Source organism: Narcine bancroftii, chromosome 1 (assembly GCF_036971445.1).
Source record: "Narcine bancroftii isolate sNarBan1 chromosome 1, sNarBan1.hap1, whole genome shotgun sequence".
NCBI lineage: Eukaryota > Metazoa > Chordata > Chondrichthyes > Torpediniformes > Narcinidae > Narcine > Narcine bancroftii.
In genome coordinates, this window is record NC_091469.1 from 342,257,394 (window position 1) to 342,274,364 (window position 16,971).

A 16,971-nucleotide genomic window follows, 5' to 3' on the forward strand; every position below is an offset into this window, starting at 1 on the left:
GTTTTCCTTTCCCCACATCGGTGACACCCGCATCCAAATGTTCAGTCTGCTGGAATCAAGCTGCTGTCTTCTCCCAAACTCTATTTAAGGGAACCAAAATGATTCTGGAAGAGGTATCATATCTAAAAATAGTTTCAAACAAGCAGAATGAAACTCTTAAAGCTACAAGCTACAAAGCCAATGGGAATAGAGCTTTTTTTTTCTGGTGCGTATATGTTACAGACATGAGAAACATATCAATTACATGCTGAAAGTGCTTTTTGACAATGTTTTTATAGTTTGTTACAAATGCTATTTTGTTATTTAGCTGATTGACATCATTGCGCTTCATCTGTTCCTCAATGAAGTGTATTAAATTCTTTCTCTAGGGCCTTGAACACCAGAGTATGGTTTGATGCAACAGTGATGAACTATTGCTTTGGATGAGAGAGCCAATTGATATTTATTTATGCTCTCTATAATGGATGAAAAAGATCCCATGCTACTATTCAGCGAGGAGATGCAAAATTTCCCTTACTGATATTTAACCCTCTACCTGCACTTCAGAAGCTGTTTACTCTTCATGCAGCTTCATGTTAATTGCAAATATATTTCTGTTGATGAAATTGCCCTGATAAAATTTTCAAACATTCTTATTGTGCATAGAAACTATTCTATGCAGGAATTACTTCCTTTATATGTGCAGTAATATTGACATGTATCCTTTGAATAGTAGATTTTAATTTCCTCTCATGGCATAATGTGATTATGGCTTGAGTTGGTTTTCAGACAGTGCTTGTACTAGCTTTTCAGTATGTAAACTTGGCACTTCTTTTTTAATTTCCAAATACCATTTTCATAGTTCCTTGATTGTTGTTCAGTGGGTCATGCTTGTTTTAGTCACCTCTCTCATTATTAGTGTCCTTAATTCTTATGCCTTATGTTTACTTCTACAGTTGGGAAATTTAGACTGTATGGTAAGAATGACCATGAAGTTACAAAATCAAGTCATTCCTTTTGCTAAATATTTTTATCTGCAATTTCAATCCTAATTTTTATTAGAATTTATGTGTGGTTAATTTCAGCCCATAGGTTCTCTCAGAGTTTATTTTTATTTCATTGACTGGCTTCTACAATGGATTGCTGGATTGCTTCTACAGCTGGTCACAATAACCTAACAGCCATGCCCAAAGTTGTCTCAGCGTTCAATTTGTTGCTGAAAGTAATAAAGTTCAATTTTAGAGTCAGATTATATACGTGACATCACATAAAACCCTAAAATTCTTTTCCCTGTGGCCAGGCAGAATTTCTACTTGTTGGTATGCAAAAAAACTGTGTTCAAGGAAAGATACATATACAAAAGCGAGAAATGAAAACAAACTGACTGGGCAATAAAGAAAAAAAATAAATGTACTATGCACAGTAAGAGTCAACAAATGAGTCTCCAATTAAGTTTGTTGTTTTGGAGTCTGATGGCAGCTGTTCCTGAACCTGGTGGCACAAGTCTTGTGAAACCTATACTACTTTCCTGATGGCAGCAGTGAGAATAGAGCATATCTTGGGTGGTGTGGATCCTCGATGATTGCTGCTATTCTCTGACAGCCTATTGATTTTCTCCATGGTGGGGAAAATTTTGCCTGTGATGCAATGGGCAGTGTCCACTACCTTTTGAAGGGCTTTCCGCTGAAGGTATTGGTGCTCCCATACCAGACCATGATGTAGCTGGCCAGCACACCTTCCACTGCAAATCTGTAAAACTTTGTCAGGATTTTAGATGTTATTCCAAAATGTTGCAAACTCCTGAGGAAGTAAGGTACTGACTTGCTTTCTTCACGATGACATGAGTGTGTTGGGACCAATAAAGGTCCTCCAAGTTAGTGACTCCCAGGAATTTAAATTTGCTCACCCTCTCTACCTCTGATCTCCCACTGATCACTGGATTGTACACCTCTGGTTTCCCTTCCTGAAGTCAATAATCAGCTCTTTAGTTTTGGTTACTTTGAGTGCAGATTTGTTGTTGGTGCACCATTCAGCTAAGTTTTCAATCTCGTATGCTGACTCATTGCCCCTTTTTATACAACTCACTGCCAGGGTATCGTCAACGAATTTATAGATAGTGCTGTTGTCATACAGAGCCACACAATCATAGGCATAAAGCGAGTAAAACAGGGGGCTCATAATATAAATATATATATATATATATATATATATATATATATATATATAGATAGATAATATTTATATTAATATATATATGTAAGTATGCAGCCCTGTGGTGCTGCAGTACTGATGGAGTTTGTGATGGAGATGTTCTTTCCAATCCTTACTGATTGTGATGTTGAGGTGAGGCAATCCAGGATCCAATGACACAGTATGGTCTTGAGTCCCAGATCTTGGAGTTTTCTGATCAGTTTTGAAGGGATGATGGTATTGAATACTGAACTGTATTCAATAAAGAGCATCCTGCTGTATGCAACCCGGTGTTCCATGGTTTAGTGTAGCGCCATTGAGATGGTATCTATTGTAGATGTGTTGCTGCGGTTGGCAAATTGGAATGGATCCATAATCGCTGATATGTTTCAACACTGGCCTCTCAAAACACTTTATTCACTGTGGATGTGAATGCCACTGGTCAGTAGTCATTTAGACAGGTTACCGCACAATCCTTGGGCACCGGTGCAATTGAAGCCTGTTTGAAACAGGTGGATAGCACACCCTGCCAGAGTAAGATGTTGACGATCTCCATGAACACTGCTGTGAATAATGCTGAAAGCAACACATACATTATTAATTGAACCCTACATAAAATAAGAAGTTTCATTTTAAAATTAGCAAGTGTTTGACTTTGGATTTGTGTGGATCTGGAATTATAGGAAAAGTGGCAGAGCAGAGTTGACTGTGGCTTTCAGCTGGAAGTGATGGGTCAGCTTTCATGTATTTTTGTCTTGTCATGTGCTATAATCAGTTGCAAATGTTGGGCATGCCTTCATATGCTGTGCTTCCTGGTCTCTGCGCCACAGCAGCAGCTTTCACCCAAAATTACTGGCATGGAATGATTGTGGTCTGAAAAGGGAGGCTGATTCATCATTGCCGGATTCAAAATATTGGAAAAGAAATCTTAAAGCTGTTCTTGGAGAAGCAAGCCCAGGCTTGCTGTAACTATACTCCTCAGTCTTCAGACTCCATGCAGTCACTTTTCATGCACAATGAAAAGAGCAAAGTGATTGAAGCAAATATCAAATTCCTGCAGAAACTTGATAGGCTAATGTGCCTAGTTCTTCTCTTATATATGTTGTGACCTGGAGAGAATTTGAATCTAACAACACTTGAAAGGAAGAGTGGTATAGTGCAGGCATGATGTCAGAGATATGGTACCAGGGTTGAGGCAGCGATGAGAATGTTCCTGTTATTTGTTCGATCCAATATGCATATTCTCTATCGATCTATTAATGGTAATGTTGACAATATGAAATGTTAATGCTGATCCTCTTTCTGTTGGTGGAGCCTCCCTCTCAGGTGCTTCCAGCATCACTTTCTGTATTTAACTGAAACATGCTTATATAGAAATTGGATGGAGAGAAATTTGCTTAATCTGCTCTACCTGAGAATTAATTATTTCTTTCAATCAATGATTCAACTTTTTCCTCAAAGATCTAACGGTTTCTACAATAGTTATTTCTGCAATTTTTTTTCCATGATCTCAGCTCATCACTGATTAACACTGACCAATATATTGTTTTTGAAACGTAGACAAACTATGAGACAATGGATAGACACAAGTTTTATTCATGGTGAAGAAAATAGGAGATATAAAGTGACCTATCCCAAACTAGGAAAGGATTCTGCTTGTTTCATTCATTATCTTGGGACACAATGGCATCAACCCATTTATGGTAAATAAAAATTATAATACTTGTATTTATATAATGAATTGTAAAAATCAAAATGCAGTAAGTGTCTCGCATAGTGAGCACAGCTGTCAAAAAATTTGAATGATTTTGAAATCTCTGATATTCAAATGCATAAATATAAATCAAAAAAGTTTTTAAAGATATTTAAAAGTGAAGCAAATCATGATAAATAAAGGCATGGAATGGAATCATTTAAGAAATATCTTAATTTAAGTACATTTAATTAATTAAAAATGTATGCAAGGGTTCCTGACCTAAGTGTGGTCACACTCAGCTGCTCGAATGTAAGTAGAACTCTGGCATTTCTCCAAAAGAATCTAGTCCATTATCCAGCCAATATAAGCTAAGAATTGGCTTGTGACTTCTTATTAATAATAACATCAACTTACATTTAGCTAAAACATAATAAAATGTCTTAAGAGAGTTCATAGGAGCCACAATCAATTAGATGTTATCAATAGCTTGGTTTAAAGAACAGGTTTTAAGGTCCATTTTAAAAAGAGGAAAGGGAGAGGGGTTTCAGAAAAAAAATCTGGAGCTCAGCATTTAGTCAGACGAAGGCATGGTTACAGAGGTGTAGTGATTACAATCTGAGATGCTTGCAAGGATGGAGGCGATTAGGGAGACCAAAAGAGACTGGTTATTAATTCATGGGTGGATTTCAAAAACAAGAATTATAATTTTTATGTTAAAGCAATGGCAGAATTAGATATTACCTATGGAATGAATTAGTATCAGGGTTCAAAGCTTAATGAAAGAAAGGGAAAGTCTGGCCTGGATACCAAAACCGTTCACAGACCTTCAAATTATGCCTGAAGACAGCTAAAATTGAGTCTTAGTTTTATGCACCTCATTAAGAATGGAGAAATTTACCCTCAGTCACTTGGAAGTAAAATGATTGGAATGTAAGTGTTGTACTCCATTTCGAAAAGTCATTTCCATTGAAATCAATGGTGTACAAGTGAAATATGACCTGCCGCCACCAGAATATTCATTTAGCTGAAACATCAGAGGACTTTTTTTACTAGATCAGATTTTCCATTAATGATGTACTTAATGATATATCTACTGCAATGTAATTTTCAATTTTTTTGGAAGATTAAGCACTGGGGAGGTAGCCAACTGAATCGAACTACAACTGTTGTAGGGTGATTCAAAGAAGGCTTTCATAATATTAATGTGCAGAGGGACAAATTGCAAAACTGTTTCTCACAATATGTTTTCCAGATTATACTGCCTGAAAGCATTTTTACAGTAGCATCAATACCAACTGTAATCCTGCCCAGGAAAGATGGACTCATTCTTAGTCTTCCTTTCAATTTAATTGGACAATAACTTTAGTTCAACTTTTGTTTCAAGTTGATAAAACATGTTTCTTGTTCCTGTTGTGAAGCCTTTGCTCAGCTTTCTGTTGTAGATGGATTTTACAGCATTGACAGGAAGTTGTCAGTTATGCTTTACTGCTGGTGAGTAACTACATCTGCAGAATGCTTGCTCTTCTGTGGTTTTGAGTTCAGTGTAAGTTGCTGCAAAACAAACTAAACTATTTTTCACAACATTTTCTCTTGGAATAAAATCAATCACCATCATAGAACATTTATGAAAATTATTATTAAAGGTGAAGTATTTGGGCTGGAATTGATTTGAGACTGGAAATTTTGATCATTCTACTCAGGAGAAGATCCGTCCAATTAAACATTACAGCTCAGAAAAATTTGCTGCACTGGGTTGGGTGGGTATAGATTTGAACACAATCATAGATATACTCTTTTGGAGCATTAAGGGTGCTGCATTATTGGAGAAAAATCATTTACATTGAACATTTAGCTCTCCAGCTCATTCAGATGGTCACTATTTATCCAGTAGCACCATTGGAAATTGTGCCAGTGACTTGGCCTTCTTCCCTCCCTCAACACGGAATGAATATGCAGTAGCTGGTTTATGTTTTTTGTTTAAGAGAGGGGTCTCTAAAGTGGTCAGTATTTACCCCTGGGATTCAATGGGACTATCCAAGGAGTCAATAAATGCCAGGGGGTCGATGGAACCTTTGGGATCGGAAGAATTGTAAAGTGCAAGGTTCCCGCTCCTTCCCCGGGAGTCCAAGGTCCCTGTCCTGTCCTGGGAGCCCGAAGTCCCTGCTCCTGCCCGAGAGACCGAGATGACTTCTTTGATGCGGACAGTAGCACACCCAATGTTGAGAATGAAATTGTCTTTACCGATGCTGAAAACTTGGACCCAGCTCTGTTTGGCAAATTCCCGGCCAGAGCAAAGGATTTTTTTTACTGTTATTTTAATCACTTGCTTGCTTAATTTACAGATTTGTTACTTGGCGTTTGGGGTGTTGTAACAAGGTTTGAGTTGTTGCTGGTAGGATGTTGTAAAAAGGTTTGAGTTGTTACTGGTAGGGTGTTGTAACAAGGTTTGAGTTGTTGCTGGGAGGCCCAGACACCATGCACATGGTATGCAGTTTCCCTCACTAATGCGTATGGAAACTGCACATTTACTTACTGGCTATTCGTTTATTAATTAATTTTTGTACATACTTGGGGGCCTATGACGGATCAAAGATTCCATGAAGGGTCAATGGTCTAAAATGTTTGGGGACCCCTGGTTTATGAGGTTGTCTGTGTTGGAAAACTATGGGGTGAATTAATTGAACATTCAGTATAGTAATGGATGTAGTTATTTAGCACTTCTGAAATAATTTTCTCCTGAGGCATTCACTTGAGATAGAGGGTGACTTGCTTCCACTCAGATTTCTGGGTTCAGAGGGGACTAATGAGGTTAATGGAGGAACCACACAGAGAAAACAAGAGGTAGTTGATGGGAGAAATTACTAGATGGCATGTAAGGCAGTTCTCTTGATGCATGGCTTCAAGGTTCTCAATATCATGCCAAAAGCACCTCCATTTTGTGTGATTGTGGGCCAGGAGTTCCCAGCAGAGAACTTTTCCAAGGAAGTTCTGTGCACATCTTTGAATGTCTGCCTGTTAATCTCCTCCTGGGCTAGAGTTTGGGATAACAAGTGTCTTTTATTGGTCACTGGCATGTGAATGATGTAGCCAGTGTAACATAGAACCATAGAACCAGTCAAAATTACAGCACAGAAAATAGGGCCTATGGCCCTTCTAGTCTGTCAAATTATTATTCTGCCCAGTCCCACTAACAGTCCATAGCTCTACATATCCCTCCTATTCATGTACCTGTCCAAATTTTTCTTAAATGTTGAAATTGATCTCGCATTTACCACTTCAGCTGGCAGCTTATTCCACACTCCCACAACTGTCTGTGTGAAGAAGCTCCCTCTAATGTTTCCCCTAAGCGTTTCCCCTTTCCCTCTGGTTTGTATCTCACCTATCCTCAGTAGAAAAAGCCTTTCTACATTTACTCTATCTGTACTCCTCCTAATTTTTTATCCCTCAATTAAATCTCCCTTATTCTTCTACGCTCCAGGGAATAAAGTCCTAACCCAGTGATTCTGAACCTTTTTCTTTCCACATACATACCACTTTGAGTAATCCCTATGCCATTGATGCTCTTTGATTAGTAAAGGATTGCTTAAGTTGGCATGTGAGTGGGAAGGGAAGGTTGAGAATCACTGCTCGAGACCCAATTGTTACTGAAATATTTTGCTTGAGAAAATTTGTTATTGGCTCATTTCCTTTGGAGTTATGAAACCATCCACATAACGAGTCAATGAGGTATGATTAAAACAGTAGTTTTCAACCTTTTTAATTCCACCCACATACCACCTTAAGCAATCCCTTACTAATCACAGAGCACCTATGGCATAGGGATTATTTAAAGTGGTATGTGGGTGGAAAGAAAAAGGTTGAGAACCACTGTCCTAACCATTTAACCCTTTCAGGTATTTCAGTTCCTGAAATCGCAGCAACATCCTAGTAAATCATCTCCGTGCTCTTTCAACCTTATCTTTCTTGTAGTTAGGTGAGCAAAGCTGCACCAGTACCCCAAATTTGGCCTCACCAATGTCAAGTTTACCATAGATTCCCAATTCTTATAATTCAATACTTTGATTATGAAGGGCAATATGCAGAAGATTTCTTTATAACCCTATCTACCTGTGATCCCACTTTCAGGGAATTATATATTCCCAAACCCCACTGTTCTACTGCCACTCCTCAGTGACCTACCATTTACCATGTATGTCCTTTCTTGGTTTGTTCTTCCAAAATGCAACACCTCACACTTGTCTGCAATTAAATTCCATCTGCCATTTTTCAGACCATTTTTGCAGCTGGTCAAGATTTCTCTGCAAACTTCGAAAGCCTTCCTTGCTGTCCACACCACCTCCAATCATTGTGTCATCTGCAAATTTGCTGATCCAATTTACCACATTATCATCCAGATCACTGATATACAGTAGATGACAAACAATAACGGTCTCAGCACTGATCCCTGAGGCACACCACTAGTCACAGGCCTCCAGCTGAGAATCAATCCTCCACTACCACTCTCTGCCTTCTCCCATATAACCAATGTCGAATCCAGTTTACTACCTCCATCTGAGCCATTTGAGAGTGACTAGAGCTTCTGTGTTTGGGTATTATTCAGGGAGAAGACACTGAGATTGGTTCACTTTTCTTTGCAATGAATTTAGAGCAGTGGTTTTCAAACTTTTTCTTTCAACTCAGATACCACCTTAAGTAATCCCTTACCAATCACAGAGCACTTATGGCATAGGGATTATTTAAGGTTGTATGTGAGTGGAAAGATAAAGTTTGAAAACCACTGGTTTAGAGAAACGTAGAGGCCAGTAATCAAAAGCATGTAGGAAGGCAGGGTCTGCTGCTGACCAGTTGTCCTTGGTTTCTGAGATCTTGATTTTCAAACACATCTTAGAACAGTGGATTCGTGCATGACATGAGTGATGGGATAGGTGAACTACCAGGTTGTGAATATTTCTCTCTCTTCTAAACTCACTTGATTTTGTTTAACTTCACCCTTTCCAAGCTTATTTAATCTTCTGGAGGGTGAACGACGGAAGGGGGAGGGGTTGGGGGAGAGAGGATTGTTCTATAACACTTGGTTAATACGAGTGTATAATTTTTTTTTAAGATTTATCTACCTACACTTCCTGCATTTCTTGAGTTGGAGATGTTTCCAACTCATGGCTGGGTCCAAGAAGGACTCTGCCATCAGGAGAAGGAAAGCATCGCATGTGCATTGTGTGTTGAGGAACAAGGCAGATCAGCAGCAAGAACCAAGTGATACTGTTAAAAGAAGAAAATGGCTTTGAAACCCCTTTTTTTTAATTTAAAGCTACATCTATGCTTAATTAGACTAGAGCAGCATTTGTCAATGCCCTTCACTTCAATGCAAAGTAGTTACATTTTGAACTTTTCAGATGTGTTCTTGTGCACCTCTGAGTGGCCATATATTTAACCAATTAAATGCTGACTCCATCCTCTGCAATTTGGGCAAGCAACATGTTTGTAAACAGATGGTTGGTTGCTGCTTTCTGTAGTTTCTTTCCACAGCTAAGGCAGGATGTGGGTGCTGATGCATTTCCTTTTTACGGCTGATCACATGAACAAATTCAGCATGACACATCAGGCATTGCAATGTCTTACTGGGTGTGGTAGAATCTCCATCTACAAACTGCCTTATATTTTGCGTTTATCAGACATTGATGCATTCGTGCTAAGGTGATACCTTTTAAATCCTGAGGTACGTTTTGGTTTTCCGATAAGTCTGTTGCTGTTTAATGCTTAAAAACATCATACGATATATCAGAGTGGAAAATATATTGGGCTGCAGATGGGAATACAAAGGGAGATAGCAGTTTTCTCTTTAAAATCAAAATTGAGGTAGGTTTAATATTTAGTTTAGCATTTAATTATATGTAAGTACCTTTAGATGTCATCACCTGACTTATTTTTTTAAATTTATTTTATTTTCAGTAGTTTTAAATGTTCCTGAAAGTCAGTTCTGTTAAAAGAGGAACGTCTTGTTGTGGTGAAACCATTTTCTTTTGCTTTAAGCCTCAAGTAAGCCTAATTGGGTAGAGGAAAAGTTGCCATTGCCTTTCATTTCAGTTAAATGCACAGGGGCTAGAGTTTGTAAACCTTCTGACTGAGCAGTGTGTGCAAATCCATGTGACTCAGAAGAATGTTTACACCTTCTCAGCCCTGGCTTTCAGCAAATCCATGGTGGGGTTTTGTGAGCTTTCAAAACAATCAGGTATGTCCCAGTGGGTCTTCCTCAGTGCTCTGTCATGCACCTGCTGTCACTTGGGCCATACTTTTGGAGCTTTGGATTCTTTGGACCTGAGAGATAGGCCTTTGGAATTTGGACCAGGCATGTGGAAACTGAGAGTGTTGATTATGTGCAGCAGGATATTTCAAAGTAAACTATCCCATCCTGTCAAAGTCTTGGGGTTCTAATATTGCCATATAACTTCACCAAACACACCTTAACTGTCCAACAATGGCAGTTAGATGATAAATCTTTGGGTCCCTTTGCAATGGCCACATCCCATGAATAATAAAATATTCAGATAGACAAGACCACTTGATGGATGCTTAGATTATTAAAACACAGAAATCATCAGGGACAAATTTTCTGATCAGTTACATGCGCAAAAGAGGCAATACATGTGTAGTATATATTTCTGTAATTTGGTTCCTTTGAAGTTCACAGAAGAAAATCTTGAAAGAGGAGTACTCGAGAAACCAATATTACAGCAAATGTAATGCTTGGAACCAAGGATGGATTTTTGCCCAATTTCAATCATTTGAAACTTTGCATTTTCACTTTTGAGCTCCAGGTAGAGTGACTCAGTCAAGAACTTAGCTGCTCTTTTGTGCTATATAAAATGGATTTTAAAATGGACTCTGTTTGTTCAAGTCATTTTATCCTTTTTGGAGGAAAGGCTATCATCTCTTGATTTAAAAAAGCCACAAAGTGTATATTTAAGCAGGACCTCTCGTTGATTTTGTTATTTTTCAACTTGGATGTGTGGTGTTCTCTTTTTGAAGTGAAGAGAATACAGGCATCATGATTCTTGTGGAGAACTGAACCAAAATGTTCCTTACCACAGGCTTATTCTCCAAATTGTGTTATCATTTTGCAGGTTGGGTTGTTACACCTTATCAGAGGTGGGGATAACTGTCAAGGTTCCAGGTCCTAATCACTCTTCTATGACTCCAGCTGAATTGGTTGATTTGAGATTTAATATCTCAGTGGCTACTCATTTACTCCGTAACATACAGTTTGCCCAAGCAGTTTCAAGTTATTGGCATCACTGCACCTTTCCTTTGGTAAAGAATCAATGTGGGGAAACAGTGATGGAAGAAAATTTGCAGGCCACTTTTTCATTACATTCCCTGCCTGGTATCCAAATAGTCACCCCTAATAGGGCCAGAAAGAGAGAAATAGAGGGAAAGCCTGCTTGAGAAGATGATTTTAGGAGGTCAGAAATGTCCTGAGGATGCAGGCGAAGATGATAAGTTGCATTTAATGGATGAGAGGCAGAGCGACTGTGATTCAGTGGGGAAAGAAGGGTGGATTTGTAGAGAAGAGAGAGAGAGAGAGATCTGGAATGAGGCTTTGATTGGTGAAAAAGAATGATTGTAATTGCTCCAATTACGTAGAGTCTTGATTAGACCATGGATAGAATATTGTTCAATGATCTGGTCTCCCTACCTAAAGAAGGATATACTTCCAATAGAGGATGTGTAATGAAGATTCACCAGATTGATTCCTGGGATTATAGGTATGTTGCACGAGAAGAAATTAAGCATGTAGGTTTATGTTTTCTAGGGTTTAGAAGAATGAGAGATGATTTCATTGAAGGTCCACAACTCTTACTGGGGTTATAGACAATAGACAATAGGAGCTGGGGTAGGCCCTTCGGCCCGTCTAGGACCAGGGTTAGGATAGGAGGTGGCCATTCAGGAATGCGATAAAAAGAAATATCTGTATCCAGGGTCAGTGAGGTTTTGTAATTCTCCCTAAAGAGGTATGGAGGTTCGGTAGTTGAGTATATTCAAGGAAGAATGATAGATATTTAGGCATAGTGGGGAAATCAAGAGATGGGGGCAGGTCAGAGTAAGCTCTGATGTAAAATCTGTACTGTGAATGTTGGATCACCCTTGAGAAGCTGAATAGACTAGTCCTGGTGCAATTTCATATACCCCCATATTCCTACTCAATTAGGAAGGGTGAGGCGGGCGAAGGATCAGGACAGAGGGACAAGTCTGTATTTGTGTGGTTATGGAGAGCTTGTGATTGGGATTCATTCGAAGTGGGTGGGGGGGGGAGGAGTGGTTACCGTCTGTTGAGATTTATTTGCAGATGGTGGGTTGAGACTGTCAATCAGGAGGTGGAAGTTAAAGGCCTCCCTGGAGGTTCCTGCTGTTTCTGGCTCTTGAGGACAGTGTTCCCTCTAAGCTGTGCAGGCACACGCATGCACAAATGTTCTGTGTGTGGGCATGCACTCACACAAAATGGACTGTGTGCGCGCCCCTGCTGCGCACAAGTGCTCGCTGCGCGATTCCCTTTGTGCGTGCGCACGCAGCTTAGCGGGAGCACTGCTGGAGGAGTAGACGAAAGTCGACAGAGCATCCACCTCTGTTTCACTTTTGGGGAACCCTTTAAGGCAACTTCATGTGTTGCATTGCTCTTTCAGTTACAATGAGGAAGTCAGATTTAAATGCATTACTGACAGAACTGCCTATCCAATCAGTAACCTCAATCGTCAAAGCTTTAAAAGGAAAAAGGAGTCCGAGCATAACAGGTCTCCCTTTCCTTTTATTAATTTATAATTTTTTTTCTCTCTGAGGGGTTAATAATCAGAGCAATGAGAGGCAGAGAAGCTTATCTAAGTGCCCTTATTCATTTGTTGGGATCACATAATGCCAAGAATTTAAGACTCGTCGATATTCATTGGTCCTGACGAAGAGCTTCAGCTCAAAATGGCCACCATTCTCTCTCTCCCACTGGTGCTGCTAGACCTGCTGAGCTCCTGTAGCAGATTGAGTTTGGCTTCAGACTCCCAACATTTGGAGTCTCTCATGCGTCTCTGAAGTAGATGTTTTGCTTGGAAGTGGAGTGGTGCAAGTTTAGAATTTATATGGAGAAGAAAGCAGATGCATTTAATTGTCAATGCCTCTGGCTGCGTTCATCGCTGTAGAGTGATTTGCAGTGAGATCAGTGTAGTTAACCCCACTGTTTTTTCTACGGTACTGTGCCTTATGCCCACTTGAGAGAACAGACAGTGTGGCACACTTTCGATATTGCCATGAAATATTCAGCCAGAATTGTGCACGGAAGGCTGAGGAGCAGGTCTTGAACCGACAGACTGAAAGATTCAGAGGTCAAGGTGTAACCACAAGAGCTGTATCTGACCATGTAGAGATGAGCAGGGATCAGATTTGTTTTATTTATTTTAGGATAAAAAACTAGAAGTTGACACAAATTTGATTAAACCATGTCAGCCTGTGGAAATGCAATTGTTTTCTCGTGTGTTTTAGCTGACCTTTAATGTTATTACACCACATAAACTTGGTCTGATTAAAGCCTGAGAAGTGTATTTTCTGGCTTCAATTAATCAAGCAGTAACTGCACAAAAGAAAAATGATGACTTCAGTGCAGCGGGATTAAAAATAATGCTGTTTCCTGGAAATTTAGACAATCTATATTTAGCTGATTTGGACATGACTATCACCCAAGACCAGCCTCTTGGGAGAAGTTTCCACTCTGATAAAATGGTAATCAATCAATTTAAATATGCAAATGGAGGTTCTGCTGATTTGCCATTCTTATTGCAAACAACTAGTGGCTTTTTTAAAAATCTAAGTATATTTTGGACATTAGGAGTTCTATGTCTTGCAGGGAAATAAATAAAATGGTTTCACTGTGGAACCTACAGAAACTTTTGGAGAGCTTTACTGGAAAGTGCAATGAAAATAATTATAGCAGGAACAACTAAATAAAGCAAGCTTTTATGGGTGAGGGCTGCTGTCTTGTGCTCCGACTGTTGTGCCTTGAGAAATTTTGGGCATCAAAGGGATCAAGTCCTGTGATATTACCAGCAGGACAACCAAGACCCCCTGTACTACAATTCAAAAAGCTGAACAAACTTTGGCTGACTTGAGTATTTTGCTTTTTCAACCCCTTTACTGATAAAAGTTCCCTGAATGCCAATTGTAGAGGACTTCTTTGAATATAGAAAAGCACTTCCTCCTGATATTTCATGGGTCCAGATTACTATCCTGACAAGTGCGCATCCATCAAGTTTACATTGGCTGGCTCCTAGGGTAGGAATTCAGAGAGAAAAAAAAAATCCTGGTCCTGCTCACACTTCTTGCAGCACTCACCAGTAATGGTGGGAAAAAGAGGCCACTGTTAATTCTTCTGTACAAGGAGCAACTGAGATCATCTTCTATTCAAATAGATTCTTAACAAATATAAACCATGAGAATGTTGGAAAAGCCTCATTTTTAGGTCAAGTTTTTTTTTAATAGTGAATGAGTTTGGTTTCTGTAGAATGCATAATTCAAGCAAAACAGAGGAAATGAAGATGGGGAAATATTTATATAGGGATTTCAATTTTTATTCCAATCTATTTTATATTCACTCTGTCCATTATATTAAAATTATTATTTCCTATGTATGCCTTTGAAATAGTCGTTGCTTAGGTGACCTTGGTCTGTCTAATCAGAATCTTTGTTAAATGAATTTTATTGTTGTGAAATTATCTACGGAAGCTGGCCTAATTCCTTTTTATTTTAATTTTTTTTTTCAGAGCCTTTAAAATGGGAAACACTCTGATCAGGAAGAAGAACTATAAACTATCCAGAGACAAAGAGGCAGATAAAGTGGCTGAAGGCACAGCAGCAGAAGATGGAGAGGCTAAAAAAGAAAGCCAGGAAGAGGCAAAGTCCTCAGAAGGGGCGACAGAAGGAAATGCCTCACAAGGCAAGGATAGCCAGGCTGTTCAGGCCACGACAGAGGCCAAAGAAGGAGATAAAGAAAAGGTGAGCAAGGAGGAAAATCAGAAGCCTGAAGCAGAAAGTTCACAAGCATCCACTGAAGTGAAAGCAGAGCCTCAGTCTGCGGAACCCACTGCAGAAAAGCCTGCAGAGCCACCCCAGGATGCCCCTGCTGCCAGTTCCACAGAGAAGGAGTCGTCAGCAGCACCCGAATCCAGTAGTGAAGTGGCATCCACTCAGCCCTCTGAAACCCCGGCACCTGCAGCTGAAAGCAAAACAGAAGACAAGTGCTCTAGCAAGGATGAAGCTGAAGCCAAACAGACTGAGGTCTCATCTGCCCCTGCCACCCAAGAGCAAAGTAAAATTGCCGAGCCCCAGAGTTTGGACTCTGCCACAAGCACCAGTGATGCCACTTCCAGTGAGGTGGGAGCAGCAGAAGCTCCCAGCTCCACCCCAGCTGGTCCTGCAGCCTCAGACAGTGCTACCCCAGCAGACATCACAGCTTCAGAGGGTTCCTCAGCCGTTACTGATCAAACTTTAGCTGTGCAAGAATAATGGACGGCCCCATTCGAAAACCACTCACAACCTGCATTAATTTCAAATGTAATAACCAATTTGACCCAACTGTCTTTTACCAGAAAAATTCCCGAGGATATATTTCCATATCCCCATGCTGAGAAATTCCATCAGGAAATTTCGTGCCACTCTGCGAGTGAAAAAAAAAACCCCGGACTTAAACATAGATGTCAGAAAGTTAAGTGAATTGAACACAAAGCAGCTGAACAGTTGAAAGTGATGTACCTCGCAAGTATGTTTGGATCAAAATCAACTTAAAGGATAAAGGTTGTGACTATGCCGAGTGAGGGTTAGTGGGGTTGTGCTATTGCATTCTGATGCTTAGATAACACCTTATTTGTTTTCCAGCCTGATTTTACACAATGAGGTACTACATTCATTAGATAAAAGTGACCGTACTCCCTTTTCCACAGTACGCCTGATACAGAAGTATTTCAGACTAACATACACTTCCCATTGTACGTAGCCTATCTAGATTTCTCTTGATCAGTTAATGCATGTCCGTTGTTGGGTGCACCTGTAGTTCTGTTTAACAGTAAGTGGCAAACAAGTCTGCGTTCATTGCAATTCCAGCTTCTCCTCCATTCAGTATCCCTAATGCCTCCATCACCACAGCACATATTGAAGATGATGAGAATTGTAAAATGGATGCATTGAAATTATACGTGATTGTATTAATGGTGCAACAGTAATAAAAATAATGAAAAAAAAACCAAGCGGTTTGAATTTATTTTTATTCAAACTCACATCACTTTTGCAGTGATGCATTTGGCTCGTTTGATGGAAGTGTCAGTATTTCGGAGACACTATGAACTAATAGTAAGATTTCTATGCATCTTTGCTTGAAGTTTATGAAATAATTATTTGAAAGCTTGCAAAGAAATACAACACAAATTGCATATGATTTTTCATTCACTTTTATTATTTTAATTGCCACTCAAAACAAAACCAACTCAGAAACAACCCTGTGGCTCAATGCACTCTAGCTCTAATACTTGTGGTTAAAGGAGTTAATTATCTTCTTTCATTGCTCCTATATAAGTTGAGAGACATACCTTGGACTTCACCCATTTTAAATATGCAAAATTGAATTTTCAAGTTCTAACAGGTTTTCTTGGCTGCTTAAAGCTTGGAAGAGAATTTGGAAATGTAAAGAGAAGGACATGATCAAGACACTGAACCATTCAGCCTACTTTGCATCAGCTTCATCACTTAGTAATATGATGACTGAATGCACTCTCCTCTAAAAATCACATAATGCTAATTCCCTTAATTTCAAAGCCTGTCAATTTCCATATTTAATTTACTCACTAATTACTCAACAGCTCTCTTGGCTGGAGAATTCTAAAGACTCCTTATATTTGTGGATTTCTTCTCCTCTCTGTCCCAAACAATTGCTCATACTCTGAAGGTAGCATTGTTTTTTTTTACACTGATGTGTGTGTGGGTTCCCATATTCTCAGTATGTCCAAAATAGCAGCCAAAGTTAACTTGCCCTGCAGTTCCTCATTGTTGGCTAATAGGAATTTGAAAATACTTTCTGTAAA

The 16,971-nt window shown here is 39.4% G+C and overlaps 1 protein-coding gene across 4 annotated transcripts in view; it reads left to right on the forward strand.

Annotated features, from left to right (window-relative positions):
• Positions 1-15,644, forward strand: part of LOC138749211 (brain acid soluble protein 1 homolog) — a 56,276-nt gene extending 40,632 nt beyond the window's left edge. Inside the window, exons 1-2 of one of the 4 annotated variants that reach the window (XM_069910305.1) lie at positions 9,443-9,559; positions 14,662-15,644. In XM_069910305.1, coding sequence (XP_069766406.1) covers positions 9,456-9,559; positions 14,662-15,403 — 846 coding nt within the window. In that variant the 5' untranslated portion in view covers positions 9,443-9,455 and the 3' untranslated portion in view covers positions 15,404-15,644. Of the gene's footprint in view, positions 1-9,442; positions 9,582-9,655; positions 9,722-14,661 lie in introns of those variants that run through there. The other 3 variants (XM_069910333.1, XM_069910314.1, XM_069910323.1) reach the window with 3 other exon arrangements.
• The last annotated feature ends 1,327 nt before the right edge of the window (positions 15,645-16,971 follow it).